This window comes from Falco peregrinus, chromosome 5 (assembly GCF_023634155.1).
Source record: "Falco peregrinus isolate bFalPer1 chromosome 5, bFalPer1.pri, whole genome shotgun sequence".
Lineage (NCBI taxonomy): Eukaryota > Metazoa > Chordata > Aves > Falconiformes > Falconidae > Falco > Falco peregrinus.
The window spans coordinates 27977161-27991494 of record NC_073725.1 but is presented as its reverse complement, the minus strand read 5'-3'; the positions used below and the strand labels follow the sequence as shown (position 1 = coordinate 27991494).

Genomic DNA, 14334 nt, shown 5'->3' with positions numbered 1-14334 from the left:
CACAAGATGGTTTCCCTTTTGCTTGGTGTTTCAGCTGCTACAGAGGTTTCCTTTTCATTTGATGTTGGAAATGGGCCGGTGGAAATTGTCGTTAGGTCTCCCAGCCAGCTCAATGATGACCAGTGGCACCGGGTCAATGCCGAGAGGAACGTCAAACAGGCCAGCCTACAGGTAGACCAGTTACCCCTGGAGGTCCGGAAAGCACCAACAGAAGGACACACACGACTGGAATTGTACAGCCAGCTCTATGTGGGTAAGCTGCAGGACGGGTGACTGGGCTTTGCTCTCACACACTAAGCACACTTTCCTGCGGGTCTTGCCAGCACGCTTAGTCTCATGTGGGGAGCTGCACTCCTGAAGCACTTGCATGAGGGCAAGGGGTAGGGGTGAGGAAGAGAAAAAAGAAAAAGCAAAGCAAAGCATGTCCATAATTACAGAAATAAGACCAACTAAGAGAAAAATATTCTTGTCATTTTTGTCTTTTGTCTCTTCCCACCTGCGACTCCTGGCTGAAAGTATCTCTAGCAGGCAGTAGTGCCAAACTCCTTCTTTGCCAGGCATCTCACACGCTTACTCACCGCAGAAGTAAAAATCCTGCATATGTCTTGCCAGGACTGCGTGTGCCTGCGGTGCCCATCCTAGCCTTGGCAGCACTTTTCAGCCTCTCGAGGTTTGATCACTGCCCATGCTTTTACCTTCAGAGTCCTCGCTGCAGTCTTTCCCCTCTAGTCCCATGGGCGGTTTGCCCATTCAATGTAGGAAAGCATCACAGAGTGTTATACAGATGCGTTCCCTGGAACCAAGTTAGTCCACTGCTTTCTGGAGCTGCTGGTCTCTGCTGCGGTTTGGCCAGGTGATTCCAGCAGGACCTGCATTTCTCTGACTGTTGGCCTCAGGGCTGCGAAGTGCAGGTGTGCCAAGTGCCAGTAGCTGGAATCAGAGCTATATGAAATGCTGAGCTAAGAAACACTTTCCTACCTCTCTAGATAGCTGTTAACAAAAGAGGGAAAGGGAAAGGAGAAAAAGTTTCTATCTCTTTTTTTTCCCCCACGTTAGTCAGGTTCAAGAGCAGAAATTAATTAAAATGACGTTTAAAGCCTTCACTCCCTCAGTAAACAGCACCGTGTCACTTCAAACTGTGTATAATGTGTCACCAGCTGTGCAGTCATTGTTTACAAGCTCCGATTCTCCTTTACTGCTGGCTGTGATCCCAATAAAAGACAGTTTCAAAATAAGCTGAAATGTGAAGTTTGTTTAAAAGAGGGAGCCTTGACCTTTGAAAAGAAATACCAAGCCTTTTGCTGAAAACGGGAAGAGCTGGATTTTTTTTCCAGCTGGAGTTCTTGGGGAATTGTTACTAAAGATTATTTTTATTGGTAGTTTTGAATTAACTGTAACACCAACAACGTGTTGAAATACCTTGTACCTTTATTCCCAAAACCGGAATGTCCAAATCTGCACCGGATTTTCTTTCTCTCTGAATCATACCCATTTCATGTAACTTGTCGGCTGGAGCCCACCTCTCAAGGAACAGATTTAAATCCTTACCCAGAGTCAGGCAGAGAATCAATTTGAGTTGGAGTGTCCCAAATGAACGCCCTGAGCATCAGGGGCTAGAGCGTAACACCAGACAGGAATTGGTCCAGTGCCTGCCCTTCCACTTTCTGTAGAATAATTATCTATTCCCTGGGCCAGTAAGAGTGCCTGAGGGATAATGACTTCATGTCCTAGGTGGGGGAAGGAAGAGAATTAGGTGTATTAGGGATCTTCTTGTCACTGCAGTGTACACGAGTTTATGTGGAACCACACCAGAATGCCCTCTGCCCCATGCCCTCGGCAGAGACTGAGCATCACCTCTTCTTGCTCCAGATGACCCAGCTGCCAACATCTGGTTTGAAGCAGCCCTCTCTGCTTTGTATTTCGTCCTCTTCCCCACTCGTGTAAATACCAGCCTCTGTACTCTGCGTTCAGATCTCAGGGACTCCTCAGCACCTGCAGCACTGCAGTAATCAAGGAGATGAGATGAGGAGGAGGAAGGTTGACAGCCACTCTTGGTTACTTACTTGACTTTTTTAGGTATTTTTCGTTTCTAATGCAGCCCCAGACAAGACTAGCTGAAATCACAATTTTCAGCAAGTGTTTACTAGGGGGAGAAAAGGAACAGTTCTCATTGACTGCTAAGAAAAGCCAACTCAACCCAGATTTTCAAATGTAGCTCATCAGTATTATATCCTTCACCCTGTACTTGAGCAACTAAACAATATACCCAGTGTTGCTTGGAAATTAAAATCTCTATTTCCTATTGCAACTGAGATTGGGGATTTAAATCTTTTCTTTCTTTTCCCATCATGGCTTTTAAAAATGCAACACTGCATAACATATTATGGCATTATTATTAGCATCCATCATCACTAATCATATGGAGTAAGACTATTCCTTAGCAATTGAGCCAAGCCTATTTCTTCCACTGTTCTCTCTAAAAGTCTTGAAGTTGAAATGGAATGAAGTCTTGCAGTGGAGGGCTAGAATCTCTGATGTCTATTCAGTGTAAGGCAAACACACCTACGGTTTATGCTTACTTATGGTATCAAAAGGCTGGGTTTCATTGATTTCATTGTCATTAGGACAAGGCGATTCCTTGCCTTTACGAAGAAGTTGTACTTCCATCTTATTTCCAGCTGTTGTTACAAGCTCAGCAGGACATTCCATGTCAAGCAACAACAATCAAATATATTCAGTGTTGTCTCAAGGTTTTACATTTCCTCTCAGGTGCTGCAGGCGGCCAGCGAGGCTTCCTCGGCTGCATTCGTTCATTAAGGATGAACGGGGTGACGCTGGATCTGGAGGAGCGAGCGAAAGTCACGCCAGGGGTGAAGCCCGGCTGCTCTGGCCATTGCACGAGCTATGGGATGTACTGTGCAAATGGCGGTAAATGCGTCGAGAAATACAACGGCTACTCCTGTGACTGCTCCAGAACTGCCTACGATGGACCATTTTGCATTAAAGGTGAATGCTTTAGTGGAGGAGGCAGAGTATGGGAAAGCTATCTGCCTGAGAAGAAACACAATAGGATCAATGCTTCAGCTTGTATTAATTAAACAAATAAATCCTGTTTAATACTTCTTGCAAGCAAGTCAAATTATACACCCAGGATGTAAATGTGATGATTTAAAACCACATTTCTCATTAGTAGTAATGTATGTTACCTATTTAAATCAAGTAACAACAAAATGCATCAGGAATGCCCATAGCCACAGCAGGTCTGGCAGACTATATCCCACTGTCTTGAGCTGTTGAACAATAAATTCCTACTAGCACAATATCATGGTTACCTCTTTAGAACAAACATGGATTTAAACAAAAGCTGCCGAGCCTCATTCAGAAAATTGTTTGGAGATACATAGGTGCGAGCTTTGGGTTGAATATCTAATAAATCGGGAGACCAGCATCTGGGTTGCAAATTGTATTCATCCATAACCAGATGAAGTTTGTAATAGCTCAGACTGGGATAGAGATTTAACTTGCTGGGGTAAGGGAAGGTACAGGGCTCCCACATCTGCATCACTCCTTTGGAAATGCCTAAAGTATGTTCAGAATCTTCAAAATCAATAAGAGACCAATTTACTATGGACACACAATTCTGCATAAGGAAGACGGACAAGGAGTGAGGTAAAGAGGGATCTTACGTTAGGGAAAAAAAAAAAAGTGAGAATAAAGATGTTAATTTATTTCCACATTTTTTCTTATTTTGACCAGAAATGATTGTGACAAAGTAAGTAGCAATGGGAATATAATTTTCTAAATGTTTGCAGTTTGCAGGGTTTGTGGCCATTCAATTCCCTTACATTTCATAGAACATTCTCGTTAAATTATTGAAATATTCTTCCCAACAACTCTAAAGGTTTCATCACATTTACCTGAGGTGCTACTATCCTCTTTCACTGTGCTTTTATGGGCACACAGACTCATCCAGTCTGTTACTTTTCCTAATCATTTTAAAAGCCTTCTCAAAAGTTACTAATCCTACAGTTTCAACAAAAAACGTACAAAGGCTTTTCTCATCAGTATCTGTGATGTTGAAGAAACCTCTAGCTTCATAAACTGCTTTTCTACTTTTATGTTCCCACCTATACCAGGAGTCCTGCAGGCAGGCTGGGTCACCCGTCACCACATTCCCCTCGTGAGGCTGTCACTGCAGTAGGGGAAACCTCCTGTCCTTTCACATTCGGGTTTCCAGCTCCTTCTTGTCTTTTTTTTTTTTTTTTTTAATTCTTTTTTTTTTCCCCAAGTCAGTCTTTGACGGTTACATTGCAAACATCCATACCCTGCTCCCTTCCAGCCACACTTAAAGAAAACCAAGTTTCTAACAGAAAGAGGCAGTCTTTTTACCTGATGCTGGGTTATGGGCTCTATTTTCTCCTCACATGCTTCAGTCACCTTCATTTATATCCATATATATCCACTTTCATTTCATTTTATCGTAACAGCACTTTGGCCGTTGCTGATGTTGCTCACACAGTGGAGCACCCTCTTCTAAAACCAAAGGGATTGTTTGCAATCACCCGATAGTCTGATGAATCTTCAGCATGATTATTTTATAAATTCCAGTAACTATGATGTATTTCCAGCACAGCAGAAGCGAAGCAGCTGCTGCTCTAGGTAATGGCTTCCACTGTGCTTGCAGGCAGAAATTTCATGAGGTTTCACTATGCTACGCTCCTTCAAAGACAAATTATAAAACATGCCCATCACATTCAGGATGGTATAGTAACTCCTGAGAATGCGAGTACAGTAACTCCAGTTAGTTTAGCAAATGGTGTGGTGTGAGTTCAAGAATGGTAATGCATATTTAGTATTCCTGTTTGCTAGTGCAGCTATATTATAGGAAACCCATTCAGGCTGGAACTGGGTCAGTCTCTTACAGACCACATGATGACTCAAAAGAAAAAAAAATAAAAAATTGCTGCCATGCCATATTTACTGAATTCACTTTTTGTTTTTTTTCCTGTATTGCCAAAACTCATCACACTGGCTTTTATTAGTGTTTTTTCTATTTCTCTTACAGGTAGAAAACCCTCAAACTTCTGCCAAAACTACCTCTAAGCTAAAATGTTTTATTTTTCCTGGATGTGGAGCTAACAGAATAAAAAATATCATTAGGGGAATAATTGAGCACCTGGCAGAGAGAAACCCTGGTTTTGGCTGGTCTATAAGTATTTTCATAGCAACACCAGTAATTTTATACTATATTATACTATAATATTCCCCTTATCAGCCTCTCAGTCCAGCTAAAGCCCCAGAGTTCTGACAGTGATGCTTTGGACATGTAATAAAACTTGGTGTAAGCTACTACTGCTGGGCAGCACTGAGTCATGCAAAGGTACTCCTGCTAGCATGGGGATCTCTGTGCCATTCAAATATGAAATCAGATCTTTTCTTTCAACACCAAAACTATTCCAGGCTCAAAATATCTCTCTAAATCCTTAAGACCTTCTGTACGAAATGCAAATGGCCAGTTTCCTATTAGTTAGTGCTGAAAATTGATATACTCATCTAGACTATCCCCAAGTGTGATGTAGTGGGGGTAACTTCATGGGGCTTCAACAACAGAGTGGCACTAGGATAAAGTTAGAAGATAAATCAAGCACAAAACAGACTGGGTTTGGGGCATCCCACGATCAAAATAGCTGTAAAACCTCTGGAAGAAACGGTGCTGAGAATGAGATTTTTAAAATAGTTCATTTTCAGCCCATTAAATTTTACATTATAAATTTAACTTGCATTGAGCCTTTTAAATCAAGTAAAGCACTGGAACATCTTGTGCATGTTGTCAGACTCCCAAGACTTGTGAGAGAAGGGGATCCTACATTTTCTTTCTTTCTAATAGCAGCTCCCAGAATCTTGTACCATATCCTCTTGATCCATGAGACAAGACTGTATGTATTTTCTAGATACAGTGGACAAGCATGCAGTACTAACGACAGCAAAATAAATATTGGCAAAACAACTGAGTATATTTTAGTTTTATAAAAAAACTAAAATCTATAAAAATTATAGTTTGTTGGAAAATAGCAGGGAATCATTCCCTGCATTCTCTGGAAAATAGAAATGTTACCTACATTATATTTTAGTTAATTTGGATTTAAACATTGCAATTCTGATATTTCAATGCATTTTTCATTAATACTTACACTTTCCCCTCTCTAAAAATACTGAAATGTCTGTTTACAAGTTTTTAAAGATAATATTTTCAGTTTTCAACCAGTTCCGTTATTTATAGCAAGGACATAGTTGTCTGCCTCTTGTGGTTTGCTAACCTGCGCCACAGTATGCAGGTGGATGCTGGGATGTTGGGTGAGTCTAACATGAAGCAGGCAAGAATATTTTCCTTTCTTACCTCCACTAGGAATTCACTTCAGCTGCCAAGAAATAACAAGGCTAGTACTTTGCATGATAAACTAGGACTATGTTTCTTTAGTTTATTCCTCTGAGTAAAACCTTCCAGGCCAAGTAGCTCTGTTGATTCAATAATCAATAGTGCCTGACTTTTTAAGTCATCACATGCAAACCAATATGAGATATTACCACCAAAAGATGCTACTCAGCAGGAGTGAAAAGTGGCATAATACAACACCTGTTAATATACCACAGCCTTCTCTTCCCATTGATTTTGCCACAGGAAGCTTTTCTTATCCAATTTTTTTTATATTCAAGCCCCTTCCACACAGTAAACTTTTTGAGGTTGGTTACATATTGAAACTGCTAGCAGAAGCAGCAACAGGAAAACCAGAGGGAAAAAAACCCTCTATCATTACTATATGGAAATCACCATACAATGGTTCATAAGTAATAAACACATCTCACAGTAAAAACAGGCCTTGCATATTGTGGATTCTTTTGCTGATGAAATCCATCCTTAGAGCCACTGACTGATGACTGACAAGAAAGAGCATCGTCTCCAGTCTTATTAGCAGCAGATCACAACGTGATTGATGTGACAGTGGCCTGGAAATTGCACTATTTTTTTACAAAGACGAAAAAAGTAAAAAAATGCAGTTTGACATCTATTTTAACTTTACTTTTGCTTTGTATTTGGGGCATATGCAATTGCATTCACTTCTTTCGTTGCTCAGAGAAATTGCTCTGAGAAATAGCTGCAGTGTTTCTGCAGTCCTACAGATTGCTTTCTGACCTTTCCCTGTCCTTTGCTTGAGCATAAATTGTCTTTTTTTTTCTACCCACTGTTGTCCTATCATGATAAAAGCAATTGTGAGAAAACAATTAGTATTTGTTCCTTTAAAAACAATCTCTTTTGTTCCTTTAAACAAAAAGAGTGAAGGTCAAACGCTGAAATGCTTCCGTAGAGCGTGTGGCAGGACTGTGATTTGGGGGATCCCCCAGGGAGAAGGCATTCCTCCTTTGGGTACTGAAGTGCTGTGGATCAACAGCAGGAGAAGAAATTGCCCACTACCAAGAGTACGGCCAAAAGAAAAAAATATATATAGCTGGTGCTGTGACCCACATGCCTTTAGGTGTGCTGGAAGGGTAAATTCAAAGCTTCCCAGTTTCTATGTAGTTACTCAATTTGCATCAGCAAACACCAAGATGAGCTCAGTGTATACACTTTTTTCTTTCTTTCCAGTAAAGCTCAGACCCACAGTGTGAATTATTGTGATCCTTATGCCAATGCCCAAACTGAACTCTTTCGTGTTTGGTTTTACATGTGCATGAACCCTGAAAGCCCTTACAGTAGCATTGTCATGACCAGGTTGCCTACCTTTCCTGCTCCCTCCTCTGCCTCAAAGAGAAAAATCAGCTTTTTATGAGGCTGAGTGGATGCAAAAAAACCCAACCAAACCAACCCCTGGTGCTATGGCACATGGGTGAAGCAGCTCTGCAGTCTTCCACAGACTCTGACACTTCATCATGTCCAATTTCTGCCCTGGTTATACCCATTCAATTCCCCTTATTTTGGTGCTTGTCATTGCTTTGCTGTAACAGGAGGTGATTGTTCAAGTGTTTTAAGGTAACTAACTTATTAATTTTACGTTGTTCATAATCCCAGAACGTGGAAAATCAAGGCAACATTCCCTCCCACTCTCCAAAAAAAATCTGTTATGCACAACATGATTATGATCTGTTAGCCAAAAGTTATATTAGAAATTTTGCTTGGGTTGAGAATGTTAGGCTACCAGCCTGGTTAAGTCTGAATGCTGCCGTCAGGTTTTTCTACCTGTAGATCAAACTTTAGCATACGGCCTCTAGGACTTGGGTCTTAGCCTCTATTGAGTAAATATATATACTCAAAAAAAAAAAAAAAAAAAAAAAGTATTCTGTAAAACTATTCCATTCTGCTGTCCTGTCAATAGTGCCTTGTTAAACATGCACAGTTGTGCTCTAGTGCTTTGAAAATTGCATTTCACTCAAGTTGCAAGAATTCTTTTACTGAAAAAAAAATGGTTTTAAAGCAAAAGAAACCTTTCTCACACTACTTGCCTATCTCAGAGAAATTACAACCTGATTATAAACTGAACTTGCAAGCCCACTTGCCATCCATCCATAACAAGCTACTTATAAAATGCAAATAAATCAGGGTAATAAGTTAAAAAATTCTAAGTCCTGACTCAGAAAATGTGATAAACTTTCAATTTCTTTGTCAGCTAATTGTAATAGGCCTTCTCTGGTGTCATTGCTCGCTGGATGCAGGCGCTTTGCGTAGAGCAGCTTCAGCAGCGTTGCTGGCTGCTGCACGCCTGTGTAAAGGCAGCTCAGAACCATGAGGTTCTCACCCCAGACACCCATGTGCAATATTTGTACACCTGCATGCTACTGGAGTAGTATATCATGAGCTGATAAGGTGTTTGTCTTTACCAGAACTCTGTGATGCGAGAAGATGATTTTATTACGGTTGTGCAGAAAGCGAATGAGATAACGAGGGAAGCAAGGATCTGCTCACTTTCAGTGTGGTTACCTATGGTACAGGAAGGAATTGAAGCCACATCTTGCCTACCAAAGTTGTCACTCTGAATACCGTGCAAGCATCAGCTGGCAGTTTCTAATATTTCTCAAATGGCTCTTGCAAAGCTGCAAGTTTTTCTCTGAGGTTACCTAAGGAGTGCCTCCAAAGACTTGCTAGCAGGCCATAGGGAAACCTGTTGTATGTTTGCCATTACATTTTTCTTCATCCCTCCTGTTTGATTCAATGGGGGGGGGGGGGGGGGGGGAGTGTACCCATTATGGGTATTTCCATTAGAGAGGGAGCTGTCTTTTCATTTAGATCCAGAAGAGAATACACAATACAGTTTACCATTCCCTTATTCTGAGCGTGCTGTCCTAGACACAAGTGCAAGCGGCTGTAGCTATAGGAAGAGCTATAGTAATCTCACACCAGTGCAGGATGAAACGCAGATGTGATTTTCCTGGCATTTTTAGCTTTTCCTTGGCATGTGCACTTCTTTCCAGGTATAGCAAGGTATGATTAAAAGACAGCTGCTTTACAGGGCTACTGCAAAAGAAGGTTCAGATCACAACCTTGCTTAGGTATGCCAGGCTGCTTCCCAACAGAATCTACCTGTCGGCATTGACTAGGGAGGCTTGAAGATGTAATGAATCAGGTGGCTTAACCCCATCTTCTGTGGCACTCATCCTATTCTACTGATGATAGCAAGAAACTTTGCATGGATTTACGATCAGGCCCATCGTTTCCTTGGTGCACATTATTTTACATATGCCCTGATTCTGATGGTCATTTGTTCAAGAGAGCTGTTTTTTGTCCTGGATACTGATATATGCACACAGAAGCAGCAAACTCTCAGTGGATTTGTATTCTATTAATGCCAACAAGCAATTGCTGTATCTTGGTATTTTACTCCACACGTAGAAAATTCAAACGTGCATCACATTATTACAGTAATGGCAGCCAGATTACGAGACCCGAGGATGTAGGACAAAACCTTTAAATCTGTGCTTCTTGCTTTCACAAACTAAATAGCGTGAGCCTGAAGGTAAAATAAAACATTGAGTGAATTAACCAGATAAATGATAAGCATTACGATCTTCAGAGCACTCAAAGTAAATTCTCTCCCAGATGAGCAGCTGTGAGATTCTGACCCTTTGCTGATGCCCTATGGCCAGGACGTATCTCAGCAAACTGTCTTCGTCTTGTGCTGGCAGCCTGGAAGTGGCTGCAATTTCTGGTGCTCTCTAGCACGTTTTAGCCACAAGCCAGGCAAGCAAGCTCTACTTAATCTATATTCAACATTCATAACAACATGAGAAATCAAAAAGGAAAAAAATTGTGCATCGGCACTTTGAGCACTGTCTACGTTGCCCTGACAATCCTTGTACATGCAGCGCATGTTAGACTGCCAATGGTGACTGTCTGTCCTTAGGAGTTTGAAAATGGGGCTTTTTACATCCAGAACTCCATGCAGGGAAGACATAGCATCAAGCATTGGCAAGCAGCATCAGAGAATAATATTTTTAATTTACCAAATCTGAGCATGGCCAAGGAGGCATTTAGGGCCTGCAGCTGGGACGTGCCTACAGCTATAAGAAGGCATCTCAGCCAGCTTCGTGAGCCAGAGGGGAGAACCCTTCTCTTCTGCAGCTTTCATGTGTCCTGGCCAAGCTTCATAGTTGCCAGGGGTTTGCCTCCAGCTTTTGTAAGACAGGGATCTTACCCCATTACTGCACGTTAATAAGATTGCTTTGAAGGTGCAGCTTCAAAAAAGCCAAGTGCAGTAATACCAGAGAAGGAACCAGCATTGCTTTCTCCTTGCCCTCCAGGTAGAAGGCGACAGAAGCCAGGTCTTGGGTTCACTTGGAAAAAGGTGAGGTGGCACTTGTGAGCCAGCAACAGCATGCTGTTGCAGAAGGTAGATTCCACCTTTTACAGTGCCACTCTTGAAGAGCTCCTGTGTTGAAATCAGGGTGGGGGTGGAGCTGGGGGTGTGTTTTGGGGTTTTTTAGGGGGTTTGGGTTTGGGGTTTTTTTTGGCAGCTCCACAGATCTGTTGCTGCTTTATTTATTCAGAGTACTATATTGCACTTGATTCATGACCTTACCTATTGACATTGCTATCCCAGCTGTCAGCACGGAGCCAATTCAATCACTGCTCAGTGTATCTTCTATACACTCACCTGCAGACAGAAAATCTTGCTGAAGCTGGGTTCAGCCACACTTGTGCCATGCTGGCCATGCTTTTCACAGGTGAGGAGAAAGTATCAGAGAAAGAAGACAAGTTCTGAGTGTAACTGAGTGCACAGCTACCAGAATCATTATAAATACCTGAGAAGAGAACAAGCAACACTGATATTTCACTGATGTTAAACCAGCAGCAAAGGAGAATCAGGTTCCTACTTATATTTTCTTAGGTCTACAACAGAGGCGCAGAAATGTCCTGAGATTGTGGAATTTTTGTAACAGAAATAGTGCGTGTGTGTGCACGCACATGCTATTTGCCTTTTTCCTCCAGTCTTTCAATACTCCTGTTCCCAGATAGAATGAGAGTGTACAAAATAAAAGTAACTGAGTGGGAAAAGGGAGAGTGGGGAGATGACCAAAGAATCGTAACCTTCAAAATAAGTTTGATAGTTCTGGGTACGTGTGCATTTTGTGTAGTAGACCTGGATCAGCTTTTGCTTCATCCCTTTTCTTGAAGCCAGACAATTTTGTACAGTATATGTTGTTCATCCTGGGGGCGTGCATCTTGCTGGATAAAATCGTTTCTAATTATCCACGGTTCCACTTCTGGGTTCCTCTGCAAAGCAAGCCCGAGCTGTATATATTTGCAAAGGCTGTCAAGAGAGGATGAGCACACTGCATATTGCTGTAGAAGTGGGTACTGCTTTCCAAAGAAAACTGCTCTGCTCCCACCACATTCATTTCCCCAAGGCTTCTGCATCAAAAGGGCAGTTTGCTGAGGAACCCTTCGCTACGCCTTCTGCCTGATCTCCCACAAGCCATCTGTTCCGATAGCGTTTGAAATAGTACAAAAGAAAGCAGAGGGTCGTCCATGGAAACCGCCCCCACGTTTCAGCAGCAGGTTTTGTGCTGCATTTTACCCATTTCATTCAGACAGCTTGAATGGTTTTCTGAATGAAGGACTTTGATATTCCTTCTATCAGAGCTTCAGGAAGATGATACGCTTGTGACCTCTGAGTAGAGACTTTTTTCACTGATCGTCCCTCAGCATTTCTAAGTTATCTTACAGCTGTGTTCAATATAGAGAAAATTATCTTTTAGCTTTTTCTAGTATTGCCTAACAGTTGAAACAGCTTGCTCCTGTGAGCTGCTGAGCATTTTGCCGTTCTGCTGCAAGGACTTCAGCTTCGTTCAGTGGAGAGCCTAATCACATGCATCAACCTCTTTGCTGAGCTGGAACTTGAGGGGATTCAATATCTTCCTGTTGAGGGCCTGATATACTCACACAGCCCAAGTGAACCTGCCTCTTATCCTTCCTCTTCAAAGAGTGGTGTGCGTGTGAGGAGAATTTCAAGGCTCATTACAATAGCTTGTATGCCTGAAATCATGAAGCTATACTGAAAACGGTTTTCTCAGCACAAATCAAGTTAAACATACAGAACAGTCGTGAAACCCGTTAGGAAAAAACATCTTGCCACTTCCGAGAGTACCATTTACTTAACTTTCTTTGTAGTAACAAACATTTAAAGTAGCAATTCATAATGTTTACAGCTCTGGAAAAATGCATTGCACGTTTTCCAGTTCAGCCCCAGCGCAGCACTGAGGTCAGGACTGGAGGTCCTGGTATTCCCAGTGTGTGAGGCCCTGGGCAAGCATAGTGCTAGGCAATCCCGAAAATCGCTCCTAAAACAAACAGCATGACAAGCAGGCGAAAATAATTCTGCATCAAGGTGCGCGTGCATGCGCAGAGCCTGGGCAGGGGCCATGGTCCCTGGCAGCGGAGCAGCAGTGTCAGACAGCCAGGCTGCCCAGCACAGCGGCGGCACCATGACGGCAGCTGCCCACGGAGCAGCTGGTGTGAGCCAGAAGCAGAATACATTAGTGGGCACAGGGATACTTTTAAGCCAGTCTTGTAAATAGTTAGAGCTACAGCATATGCTGCTTTAGATTTGTAAGTGCTAACACTGGTTTTCAACACTGCTGTTAAAGGCAGAAGGCGTCACAATTTGGGGAAGTATTTGCAGGATAGGACCCTTTCACTTTTAATCCAGGAGCACTTAAGCTGAGTCTCCTGCAAAATATAGCTGTTAAACAGAATTGCCTCTCCAGTAACTATTTCAAGGTGATTTAAGGTTTTACCTGTAAAATGGCAGTTATAAATCTATCCGAATGATCAAATAATTTATAGCGTCTTGAGGCCACAACTTGACTTCATGTTTAATGTGGCCACATGGTGAGAGTGACTATGATATTTTGAATTTTGGAGACCTTTTGTATGGTAACAGGAAAACAGAACTTTTCCAGCACTAGATTTAGCAAAATTCTGGAAAGGAGCATCAATAAAGTCCATTATAATTTTACCTGTCTTCTTATCTTTTCTCTGCTCATCTACTCTGAATAAAGTCTGCAGGCTCTTTCCTGACTTGCTCTGTGTCACTGCACAGCTTGCAAAATGGACATCTTGCTTCATGTGTTTTGTGATAAAGCCTTTGCTTAGAATTGTGTGAAGACTTCAAATGCTAAAAGGGAATAAAAATTTGATTTCTTTTAAAATAAACAGAGTATTTATTTTTCAGAAGTTTAGCTGGGCAATTTTGTACCAGTCTGTGGCACCTTTGTGGCATTGTAGGAAGGTAGTAAATGATGAAAAAAAAATTTAAAAGACTGCTCGCCTCTTTAAACATTACTTATAACCGTTCTTTAAATACAGTACTCGTATGCTATGGTCATAATCTTTATTTATCATTCTTTAATCCTTTATGAAATGTTCATAAACATACTTTCTAAATGAAGTTCACATGTAATTTAAAAACTTCCTTTAATGACTTTTTCCCAGACAGCAAAGTCTATCCAGGACCACAGTGTCACTCAATGAATGGCTGCCATAGGAAGCCAGTCCGGCGAGCCCAAAAAGATTTCACAGGTTACACACTTCCAATGGCAGGGAACTGTGCTGTGATTCCCACAGGAGGCTGTCAAAATCAGCCTTCACTGTAAGAATGTCAACTCTGAATTATGTTTTTAATGTTAAGAAATAGGCAGGGCTGCAATATTATGAGAAGTAATAACAATGCTTTTTCAGCTGGAAGTATTAGTTCTGCCAAAAGTAGTTTCATTTTCTGTCAAGAGTGTTAAAACATGACATTTTGTCTCAGGTTGGTTTGAAAACTTTGCCTGGGTAGCACCTCC

At 41.7% G+C, this 14334-nt stretch overlaps 1 protein-coding gene across 2 annotated transcripts in view; it reads left to right on the top strand.

Annotated features, from left to right (window-relative positions):
• The window catches only part of CNTNAP2 (contactin associated protein 2), a 1162992-nt gene that overhangs the window by 1055924 nt on the left and 92734 nt on the right, over positions 1-14334 (top strand). For both annotated transcript variants that reach the window (XM_055806132.1, XM_055806133.1), the window contains 2 exons: positions 35-253; positions 2770-3006. In XM_055806132.1, the coding sequence (XP_055662107.1) occupies positions 35-253; positions 2770-3006 (456 nt within the window). The remainder of the gene's footprint in view (positions 1-34; positions 254-2769; positions 3007-14334) is intronic.